The sequence below is a fragment of the Mytilus trossulus genome, chromosome 6 (genome assembly GCF_036588685.1).
Source record: "Mytilus trossulus isolate FHL-02 chromosome 6, PNRI_Mtr1.1.1.hap1, whole genome shotgun sequence".
Taxonomy (NCBI): domain Eukaryota; kingdom Metazoa; phylum Mollusca; class Bivalvia; order Mytilida; family Mytilidae; genus Mytilus; species Mytilus trossulus.
Genome location: NC_086378.1, coordinates 44089078 through 44101838, shown reverse-complemented (window position 1 = coordinate 44101838; position 12761 = coordinate 44089078). Strand labels below are relative to the sequence as shown.

The following is a 12761-nucleotide window of genomic DNA, read 5'->3' as shown; positions in this document are numbered from 1 at the left end:
TCTGGCTTACAAAATTTGAATCCTGGTTCCCTTACGCTGTTGGTTGACGAAGCTTTAACGAGAGGTAATTACTCAATAGCAGTACATTGCAAAGGATTTCGATAAGATTAAGGATTTACTTTTTAAGAAAGTCCATGTACTTTTGTTATCAAGTATCACTTCGCCATTCCAATATATGAGAACTTTATAATATAGAACGTAAAAATCAAGTACAGTATATTTTAATGAAATAATTGATGAAAGCTATATTTTATTGTAGTTTTAACATGGGTAGTCATTATATTCGTTTTCATTTTGCCCTAGTAATAGTTAGGTCTTAAATAGAGCGCATATAAAGCTTTCCCATGTTAAAACTACAATAAAGTATAGCTTGCAACAATTATTTCTATACTGATAAGGACAATTGAATTAATTTCTATGTCCGATGTGTATAAGTGTAAGGCGTTTGCGTAGGCTCTCCCATGAACATCCTTTTTTGTTTGTAAACGCAAACGAGTGACAATGGGATTTTCTGAGGAAGGAGTTTTAAACAGCCAGCATGAACGGTTGTCGTACCTAGGTCACATATGTCAATTTCGAATTGCAACACATTATAGATATAATACATGCATTATGAACAACACGTGCATCATTTAAGAGTTTGGAAATGTTTTATGTTAATGAAATATATTAAATGCATGTCAATTTAATTAAATCAATTATTCTGCAGTAGTCAAAATAAGCATGTGCAAACACATTTTATTGGATTTGGAGACATGTTTATCATTATCTCGTGAAAATGTTCGAAAGGTGTCTAGTAGATACAAAGTAGGTACAAAGGACTATACATGATGTGTAGTTAATATAAAAGACAAAACAATACTTTGACCGAGTTGATTGCAAATATGACCACCTTTTTTCAAAATTAAATGACTAAATCTCTAAAAATGTTGATAACCCCTTAACTATTGTTGCTGCTTTGTAAATCAAAATCATCTCTATTCTAGAAAGGTAATTTGGTTGGTAAAATATATGATTACAGGTTTGTTTATGTTGATGGACAATGATTTGTTTTCTACTTATCAATTAAATAAAACATCATCCGCATTCCAGATGCATTTGATACGCTTTATAAAAAGTAAAAAAAATCTCACAACTAATCATTTAATAATTATTCAAACTAATAATTATGAACCTATAAGTGTGCAGTAATTATGTACTAAATCCACATTGAAAATTTAACTAGGAAATATATGTAAATACTTGTCCTTGTAATTGATAAAATTTCTATTGATAAATGAATTCAAATTGACTGACAATGATTTAGTCAAATTCAAACACAACATATTGATAACCTATTCTGATTACATTTTATCGACAAGGATTTAGATTTTTAAATATTTTGACCTAAAAAATCACTGAAGAGTTATCTTTCATTAATCAATAAAATACGCATCTCTTTCAGGACAAGACGCTTTTGAGTTCAAATTGATAAGTTATAACAAAATAAATACCAAAAGGTTTTTATTCATCGAGCACTCAGTTTGAACATATGACTGGTTTTAATTTATTAACATATGTTTGTACCAGAGTTTTGAAATATCATCGTTATTCTTTTTATTCGTATATCATCTTTATTAAAATTAGTTTAGTTAGGACATCTACAGAACAATAATATGTTAAACACTACAACATGTTGTAGCACGTCCATTACCTTTTTTCTTTATAATGAAATATTCATTATCTTAATTCATAATGGAAATAATGAAAAAACATGAGCTCGATCAATCATTGTGTGTTTTTCGTATATGTTGGCCTTTGCATGCAACAAATTTATAAATTATGATTTAGATTTAGAGCGTGGCAAACAGTATAAACTTTAGACGTCTTTATTGGTTTTAATGTTTTGTTGGTTTGCTGTCTTCTTTGATAAACCTGTCAAGAAAACATGCAGACAGCGACTTATTTTTCTATTAAGTTTTTTTTTCTGGTGACTGTTGAGATATTTTTTACTTTTTGTTTGCCCGACATATGAATTTTCTTACTTTCTTTAGTTTTTTTCCTGCGGAATGATTTGAAATTATTTCCTCTTTTTTTTCTTTTTTTTTGGCTTTACTTTTAATTGACTTTTGAACTATTCGAAAAACTTAACAATTTTTAGTTTGTTCTTAAAAAAATTAAAAATAAATTTTAGAAATTTAGCGCTTGATATTGTAGAAGTGACTTGTACTGATAAATTTATGATAATGGAAATCTCTAGCAACACCTTATGTTTTCAAATAATTTCTAATCTGTTTGTCATATATACATTAAAATAGCATGTTACTGATATACGAACAAAAAACACAACAAACTAATGTTGATATTAAGCCTACAGTATGATATAGACAATAACTGTTTAGTGTCTTTAAATATCAGCTGTATTTGTACGAGGCTAGGAAACAAGGTGTATGCGAGCTTTTAGCGAGCTACTTCACATGTTTCGAGCCGAGTACAAATACAGCTGATATTTAAAGACACTAAACGGTTATTGTCTTTATCCTGCAATTAATTCTGCATTTTGTTTGTGTTTTAAAAGACACAAAAACTAACATATTTAGCATTTATTTTCCATTTGTAATCGGGATTATCCCTTGAGGCCCGCGTAGTAATATCAAAATCACACATTACGCTGAAGACGGGTTCGCAAAAAAGAATCTCGAATGGTCATCAATAATACATCGTTTAAGGTGAATAATTATCTATTATAACATTACAACTAATTTCAACAGTAAAAACAAATAACAAAACATTGTCAAATTTGTAACAGAAGTGTATGAGTTGTCCTACGCTTCAGACTTGACATTCACTTAACCTGCATGCTGAAATTGACATGGTTGATTTTGTAACACAATCATACACATTCAAGTTTTGAAATCGACAATTGTCATCGTCATTGGAATGCAATTAATTCATATAGAATACACATTCTGAGGTCACACAGGTTCAAACAATACTCAGTCCGCCAGTGGGCGGAGCTTTAAATCGATATCTGTATAGTATACAGATACAGCATAGCGATTTATGTAGGGCTGTATCTGTATAGTAGGACACCCAATTGCAGAATAAAACTTTATATCTTTCAGAGGGCTCCGCTGTGAATAACGTGTGGTAATTGTTTTTTATCTTTTCCATAGATCATTGGGTTTTCAACTGACACGAAAGCGTTTGACCTTGATCATTGTCCTAAGAAATTGTACATAAATTATGACTCGCCCTCTGGTACTGGTTAATATACCAGTACATGTTAAGTATAAACTTTGAAATCATAATGGTTCTCATGAAATAGAGCGGATACAACACTTATAAGTTGTACATACGTTATGAAAAACCCACTGGTAATGATTAATGTACTAGTACATGTTAAGTATAAACTTTGAAATCATTTAGGTTCTCAAGATATAGAGAAGGCACAGTCTTTCCCGTAGGACATGGATTGTCATCTGAAACCAAAGTTTTTTATCTTGACCTTTGACCTAGGAAGTTGAACAAACACCTGTGGGTGTTGCTTAATATACATGTCAAGTATAAAGTATGAAATTACAAAGCTTCTCTAGATATAGAGCGCACAGTATGTATTACAGACAGACGGACGAACACACGGAAGGATGGATAGACTGATCACTATAGGGTGGCCGTCAATCGGCGGGGCCCTAATAAAACACAAAATAATAGTATTATTACACAGTGTATACATTGTAAGTCGTTCTAATGTAATGTTGTTATTATTATTTTCGCCTTTTCATTTATCATTCAGTACATTTTCCATTTTCTACAATGTAAGACGGACCAATGTCACAGCTATAATGTATGTTAACTAATGATTGAAATGTACGTTTAACCTTATATTAAACAAAAAGAAAAAAAACAGAAAAAATATACAAAAAATGAAAATCACTTTCACTTTACCCACTTAAGCCATTTACACTGTTTTAAAAATCATTTATAAAAAGCACATATTATATACATTCATAAATTAAAATTAGAAACAGATTTAACTCCCTAACATAAAATTGCAGTGGTCTTTTCAGCACGTCTGTCGACGTTTATTTTATTTCATTTTTTTTCTCCATATTTACAATTCCATCTATATAAATAAAGTCGTCATCGCTACTCGTATCACTACCGTCATTATTGAAGCTGGTACTTTGTGCTAGATCGATCTCTGAGTAGATTGTTTTGTCATTAACTCCATGTATAATGTTTGAATGGGACGAAGCTCCTGTTTTAAAGACTACATCTGAGTAATTCAGATGTGATCCAGATAGATAATCTGTAAAACAAATTAATTCAAATTATTGTGTGTAGGCCTACGAAATTTGATGTTATACAATTATGGCGTCATAGTAAACTTCTTCCAAACACAAAGGTGCTGATGAATGAAAACCATCAAACAGAGCTGCAGTAACATTAAGGAGACGGCATCCGACGACATAAACAGAATCTTAAGTTCAACATCTTAGCCAGTCGCTTCGATGTTATAATGAAATCTGTGCATTTTAGAACTTGATCTTGATTTTGTTAAGGAAGTGGTATCTTACCACCTAGATCTATTCAGGTCCTTGAGCGTGTTTGTCCTTAGTTTAAAGTGTCTATATAGTGGAGGATTTCGGAAGATTCGGATTTTTTTTTCTTCCATCTGTTCAGAAGGAGAAATATTACTTAAAGAAAAAAGAGAGAGGGACATACAGTCAAACTCATAAATTGAAAAAAAACTGACAACGCCATGGCTAATAGACAGCTGCGTCATGAGCGCATGATACGCCCGACGTCTTTTGTGGAAGTTATATGCAATAATCATAAATAGTTTCTGAGAAAGTTTTAAGCAATAACCATATATAGTTTTTGAGACACGGCGAGAAACCCCCACCCTGGTGGGTTTTTTTTACAAAAAACTAAATATCACTAAAATAAAATTTTGAATCAAAACCAAAAAGTATACAGATCTTTAGATTAATATAACAAAGAAGTGTGTAAACTTTTAAGCAATAATCATAAATTATTTTTTAGATACGGCGCAACAGGAACAAAATACTCAATAACTCAAAAATAAAATTTTGAATCATCATTAAAAAGTATACAGATCTTAAGATTAATATAACAAAGACATGTGTAAAGTTTGTAGCAATAATCATAAATCGATTTTGAGATATGGCGCGCCTTTTAAAAAAACTCTCCCACTTTTTTACAAAATACTCAATAACTCAAAAATTAAATTTTGAATCATCAACAAAAAGTATACAGATATTAGGATTAATATAACTAAGAAGTGTTTAAAGTTTTAAGCCATAATCAAGAATCGTTTTTGAGATACAGTGCGAAATGTGAAAAAACACACCCCTGTTTTAGTTACAAAGTGCCGTAAATCAAAAAGTTTAAATCTAATTTTCACCAAAAAGTATACAGATCATTTGACCATCATAAGAAACAACTATATTAAGTTTCATGAAATTTGGATAAGTCGTTCTCAAGTTACGGTGCGACATAATTACGCTCGTCAAAATTTTGACGGGCGTATAAAAATGTAAAGGACAAACAGACAAGCAATAGTACACATGACACAACATAGAAAACTAAAGAATAGACAACACGAACCCGACAAAAAACTAGGGGTGATCTCAGGTGCTCCGGAAGGGTAAGCAGATCCTGTTCCACATGTGGCACCCGTCGTGTTGATTAGTAATCTAGATAACAAATCCGGTATGAACATTCGTTAAATTATATTCGATTGATTTAAATTACCACTACATCTAGTTTTACACAAGACAGGTAACGTGTCTAGACCTGTGTCACTGAATAAAATTGTTTAACATAAAATGCGTTATGAATCATAAGTGTAGTGTAGTCAAATTGTAAAATACCTGCAAGCAAGAAATGACTGGGCGGCAGATGTTGCTTACTCGCTACGACCATCTTTATGATGCTACACACAAAATATAAAATCATTCCGTTGTATAATAGCAGAAAAGAAAAGTGCAATGACAAAAAAAATTGTAATATAAGTGTTTAAACTTTCGAAAAAATAAAGTTGTTGTACGACAGATACACCTGCTAAAACTCAACAGTAGTAAGCTGTAGAGTAAATATAAATTGACTCGCTTCTATTTAACACAATTTTACCGATAGTTTTTGTTTTATCAAAAGTCTTTCAGACGAATGGACAAACCAATAGATAGTCGGGAAAAGGGATTGATGGACGGAAGAACAAGGACGAGCGAATAAAAAACCTACTTCGATGTTTACGACACAGACATTAATATGAAGGTTAGTCCTGTTCATTGTAATTGAAATCAAGACCTGAAATATTGAATTTATAAAAATATATTACTTTGATCATTCCTAGTTGATTCAGCTTGACTACTTGATGCATCGTACACATATCTCATCATAGCTTGTGCTTGTAAAACATGGGCAGGGTTATCCGAATTCATAATCTCTCTCGACTGGAACAGTCGATTTTCTACCGATTTCAATAAATTAAAACATAAAATTCAATTAAACAATTATAGAACTGTGTTTAAAAAAAGACTGAAACTGAGTACTATGACATAGATAAAAATATCAAAGTGGTATATTTAGTAGATATTTTAAGAATTTGGTCGTTTTGGTATTTGATTTTACGAAATTTCAATCGTAAGTGTAAAATACACAATAAGCAATTCTGCTTGTTTCTTGATTCTATTGTGTATAATCAGTGCATGTTTACAATTTAAGTCAGTCATTTGTTTAACCTCCTCATAAAAAAATTATTTTGGTTGTTAACGTACCCTTGATGTGGTAATAGTATATATCAACTGGTTACCAAATTGGTATACGTATGATTTAACTTTACCCTACTATATTTTAGAGTGTCTTCTCTTTTTTTAAATCATAACGTCGGCCAAAGAGGTATCACATACTTATATATTTGCTGTCTTTGTTAACTCAATGAAATTACACTCAAGATTGTATAGCTGTTTCACAATCCACATCTCTTTTTGGGAGAATGAAATATTTATGGATATATTGTTTTGCTTACCTAGTGGTTCCCAAATATCATCTTATGTTTGATCTCATACAGACACAATTTGGGAATTTTACTTATATACATACACATGAATAGCGGCCAAATTGATTCTGAGGGAAAAAAACGTGAAGGGAAGAGAAGTACAAGAAGTGCAATTTTTTTTTTATCAATGTTAACTCTTTTAAGTTCGAGGCACATATAAAAGTTGAAAATATGCCACACAGTCCTATGTTTTAATCTTTGAAATAAATTGTAGAAATATAAAGTTTCCATTTTTCGGTATAACCTTTTATCATATTAAAAGTTGCTCAGTTTAAGCTTTTAATGAGTTCCTATGGAAATGGAATTGTCTATAATAACAGAAGTGCAACTTAAACTAAGGTTGCAATTCCCTCGGACAAAATTGATTTAGTTGACAATGACTGTTCAATAACTGTTTCAACCATTAAGTTTTCATGTCCTAAATTATTTGATAACATGTTTGGCTTAGTTTATGAACATACCTTTTATATATATTTATATGTTTATCCAAACTTATTTGTCCGCAAGGAAATCAAACCTGCATACTATGCGTACATATATAAATAAGAAGATGTGGTATGAGTGCAAATGCGACATTTATCCATTTGTGTACAGTCTTAAGCTTAGAGCCTTCGCTTTCACCGAACAGCACGCTATAAAGAGCCCAATATAACTGGTGTTAAACAATTCAAATAGGAAAAACCAACGGTCTAATCTGTATAAAAATCGGGAAACGAGAAATATTTAAAAACCACATCGAGAAACTCCAACCTGTGAAACATGTTCCTTAGCAAACTTTGTTAACCTGTCTGGCTGTATTTATCGCCCGTTTACGGCACAAAGTGGCAAAAAAATCATGTTTCATGTAAGTATCAAATACATTGTATAACTACCTTGAGTTTCTTCCCCTGGGTCCTCTGTTGGACTGAAAGTAAAATAACAGCACTAGTCGTTCATTCATATCATTTAGCTTAAATTACATAAGTATATTCAGGACAAAATTACTGTGTAAGGATTTTAACAATAAGTGAAAATGTGTCTTATTAAAATCATGTCGAAAACGTACATATGGTCATCTCATTATTACTATTACATTTTTTCTTTAGTTTTTTTTTGGTATTTACTAGGTTATTTAAAAGAAGAGAATGCATACAATCATTGTTCTTACCTTAGAGTGCTTTTATCTTTGTTATTTGCTGTAAAATTGAATTAAATTGTCACATTAAAACATTATGCACGATTCTAATGTATATGTTAGCAGAAACATTTAGGTGTCGCTTTTCTAATCACTTTTATTTTATAAATAAAGATCGCATGTTTAAGCAAAACGTGGGTTAAGGGGAAATACAATGAAATATCCGGAGCAAAAAGTGAAATCACAAAAATACTGAACTCAGAGGAAAATCAATTCGGAAAGTCAATAATCGCATGGCAAAATCAAATAACAAAACGAATTAAAAACAAATGGACATGAACTGTCATTTTCCTGACTTGGTACAGGCATTTTCAAAAGTAGAAAATGGTGGATTTAACCTGGTTCTATAGCGCTATTCCTTTCACTTTATGCCCCAGTCCCACTAGATCACGATCGCACCACGCTCACCGCGTTCTAAATTAAATTCAGATCGTGGTGATGTCGCGGTATGAGCGGCATGAAAATGTAAATTTTCGTTGCTTTCACGTTGCTACTACGTCTTCATTACGCTTCTGAAACGATCCCGCTACGATTATAACACTTGCTCATCGCGCTTATTCTGCGACCTTACTACGCTTATCAAGACCTTTCTACGCTAATCACGTTCTCACTACGACCATACCACGAGTTATCCGATTGCAACACGATTTTACCACGCTTCTACTGCCATTATAGCACGTTCTTACCACGACTACACTACGTTTAATGCACGATCGTTCTACGCTCTCAGCAATAACGTCAACATCGTGTTCCATATCAATACACTATCATTCCTTCAGTTCTATTTCTGAGTAATACGAAGATTTCTCGGAAAATGCCACCAAAATATACTAGAACACGTGGGCGTGGTGTTAGGGTTGATGAAGAGACAGATGGACCTACATTACAACCTATTGCTGGTCCATAAAGCTGAAATGAGGATAGTTTAGCGAACGATAGCAGATATGAAACAGATGTATCAATAGATATAGGAAGATGTGGTATGAGTGCCAATGAAACAACTCTCAATCCAAGTAACAATTTTTAAAAGTAACAATTATAGGCCAAGATACGGCATTCAACACGGAGCCTTGGCTTACACCGAACAGCAAGATATAAAAGGCCCCAAAAACTACAAGTGTAAAACCATTCAAACGGGAAAACCAAAGGTATAATCTATATGAAAACTATAAGCATGGTTGAGCCGTTAGAGAAAATGGACAAGAAGTCCCAATTACATAAAGACAAACAAAACCTGAGGAGAATTAATATACTTTATGGGAAAATGACAATGAGAATAAAGGTCGTAGTATGAACGTAGTCAGGTCGTAAGAAGAGCGTGATGAGGACGGCAAGGGCGTGCTAGAATCGTACTATGATCGTGAACAGCGTGGTATAGTCGTAGTGGAATCGTAGTTTGGTCGCGGTGAGAACGTGATGATCGTAGTGAGGTCTTAATAACATCGCAATGAGATCGTAGCGCAGTTTCTTCGAATATAATCACGCTTTCGCTACGCTCTCACAACGATGGTACAGCGATCTTTGCGATCTTACTACGATCTTAGTGCGCTCTCACTACGCTTCTACTACGGCCTGATTTCGCCACGACCGCCCCACGATTGTTTTGAACATGTTCAAAGTTTGCCACGCTCATCACGATCTTGAAGACCTCACCACGACCGTGATACGACCTTACTGCGTTCTACACGATCGTACTACGATCATCTAAACTTGCATTTTTTTTCACAGATCGTAGTGCGATCGTGGCCTAGTGGGACTGGGATATTAATGACAGTCTCATCAAATTCCGTTATATTTACATTGATGCGTTAAATAAATAGACACAATAAATAAAATAGTCCAAATATGGGTACATCAGTCATCATCGTATAACAATTTTAAAAGGAAAAATTTAAGAGAACAAAAAAAAAATACTATCTACGGACACATGGTTGATTTGAGTGTCTGCAAACAAACAATTTCAAAATTTACATAGGCAATGTTAGCATACAGGGTTAAAAAATCGAAAGTATGTAAGAATAAATTTCAGAAATAGACCGAGATTTAAACTAGTCTTTTGTGGAAGTTATATGCAATAATCATAAATAGTTTCTGAGAAAGTTTTAAGCAATAACCATATATAGTTTTTGAGACACGGCGAGAAACCCCCACCCTGGTGGGTTTTTTTTACAAAAAACTAAATATCACTAAAATAAAATTTTGAATCAAAACCAAAAAGTATACAGATCTTTAGATTAATATAACAAAGAAGTGTGTAAACTTTTAAGCAATAATCATAAATTATTTTTTAGATACGGCGCAACAGGAACAAAATACTCAATAACTCAAAAATAAAATTTTGAATCATCATTAAAAAGTATACAGATCTTAAGATTAATATAACAAAGACATGTGTAAAGTTTGTAGCAATAATCATAAATCGATTTTGAGATATGGCGCGCCTTTTAAAAAAACTCTCCCACTTTTTTACAAAATACTCAATAACTCAAAAATTAAATTTTGAATCATCAACAAAAAGTATACAGATATTAGGATTAATATAACTAAGAAGTGTTTAAAGTTTTAAGCCATAATCAAGAATCGTTTTTGAGATACAGTGCGAAATGTGAAAAAACACACCCCTGTTTTAGTTACAAAGTGCCGTAAATCAAAAAGTTTAAATCTAATTTTCACCAAAAAGTATACAGATCATTTGACCATCATAAGAAACAACTATATTAAGTTTCATGAAATTTGGATAAGTCGTTCTCAAGTTACGGTGCGACATAATTACGCTCGTCAAAATTTTGACGGGCGTATAAAAATGTAAAGGACAAACAGACAAGCAATAGTACACATGACACAACATAGAAAACTAAAGAATAGACAACACGAACCCGACAAAAAACTAGGGGTGATCTCAGGTGCTCCGGAAGGGTAAGCAGATCCTGTTCCACATGTGGCACCCGTCGTGTTGATTATTAATCTAGATAACAAATCCGGTATGAACATTCGTTAAATTATATTCGATTGATTTAAATTACCACTACATCTAGTTTTACACAAGACAGGTAACGTGTCTAGACCTGTGTCACTGAATAAAATTGTTTAACATAAAATGCGTTATGAATCATAAGTGTAGTGTAGTCAAATTGTAAAATACCTGCAAGCAAGAAATGACTGGGCGGCAGATGTTGCTTACTCGCTACGACCATCTTTATGATGCTACACACAAAATATAAAATCATTCCGTTGTATAATAGCAGAAAAGAAAAGTGCAATGACAAAAAAAATTGTAATATAAGTGTTTAAACTTTCGAAAAAATAAAGTTGTTGTACGACAGATACACCTGCTAAAACTCAACAGTAGTAAGCTGTAGAGTAAATATAAATTGACTCGCTTCTATTTAACACAATTTTACCGATAGTTTTTGTTTTATCAAAAGTCTTTCAGACGAATGGACAAACCAATAGATAGTCGGGAAAAGGGATTGATGGACGGAAGAACAAGGACGAGCGAATAAAAAACCTACTTCGATGTTTACGACACAGACATTAATATGAAGGTTAGTCCTGTTCATTGTAATTGAAATCAAGACCTGAAATATTGATTTTTTATAAAAATATATTACTTTGATCATTCCTAGTTGATTCAGCTTGACTACTTGATGCATCGTACACATATCTCATCATAGCTTGTGCTTGTAAAACATGGGCAGGGTTATCCGAATTCATAATCTCTCTCGACTGGAACAGTCGATTTTCTACCGATTTCAATAAATTAAAACATAAAATTCAATTAAACAATTATAGAACTGTGTTTAAAAAAAGACTGAAACTGAGTACTATGACATAGATAAAAATATCAAAGTGGTATATTTAGTAGATATTTTAAGAATTTGGTCGTTTTGGTATTTGATTTTACGAAATTTCAATCGTAAGTGTAAAATACACAATAAGCAATTCTGCTTGTTTCTTGATTCTATTGTGTATAATCAGTGCATGTTTACAATTTAAGTCAGTCATTTGTTTAACCTCCTCATAAAAAAATTATTTTGGTTGTTAACGTACCCTTGATGTGGTAATAGTATATATCAACTGGTTACCAAATTGGTATACGTATGATTTAACTTTACCCTACTATATTTTAGAGTGTCTTCTCTTTTTTTAAATCATAACGTCGGCCAAAGAGGTATCACATACTTATATATTTGCTGTCTTCGTTAACTCAATGAAATTACACTCAAGATTGTATAGCTGTTTCACAATCCACATCTCTTTTTGGGAGAATGAAATATTTATGGATATATTGTTTTGTTTACCTAGTGGTTCCCAAATATCATCTTATGTTTGATCTCATACAGACACAATTTGGGAATTTTACTTATATACATACACATGAATAGCGGCCAAATTGATTCTGAGGGAAAAAAACGTGAAGGGAAGAGAAGTACAAGAAGTGCAATTTTTTTTTTATCAATGTTAACTCTTTTAAGTTCGAGGCACATATAAAAGTTGAAAATATGCCACACAGTCCTATGT

At 32.4% G+C, this 12761-nt stretch overlaps 1 protein-coding gene across 1 annotated transcript in view; it reads right to left on the bottom strand.

Annotated features, from left to right (window-relative positions):
- The window catches only part of LOC134722722 (uncharacterized), a 43931-nt gene extending 31977 nt beyond the window's left edge, over positions 1 to 11954 (bottom strand). Inside the window, exons 1-4 of the mRNA XM_063586344.1 lie at positions 11852 to 11954; positions 8214 to 8241; positions 7939 to 7970; positions 6347 to 6478 (exon numbers count right to left, since the gene is read on the bottom strand). Coding sequence (XP_063442414.1) covers positions 6347 to 6478; positions 7939 to 7970; positions 8214 to 8241; positions 11852 to 11954 — 295 coding nt within the window. The remainder of the gene's footprint in view (positions 1 to 6346; positions 6479 to 7938; positions 7971 to 8213; positions 8242 to 11851) is intronic.
- Positions 11955 to 12761: the final 807 nt, after the last annotated feature.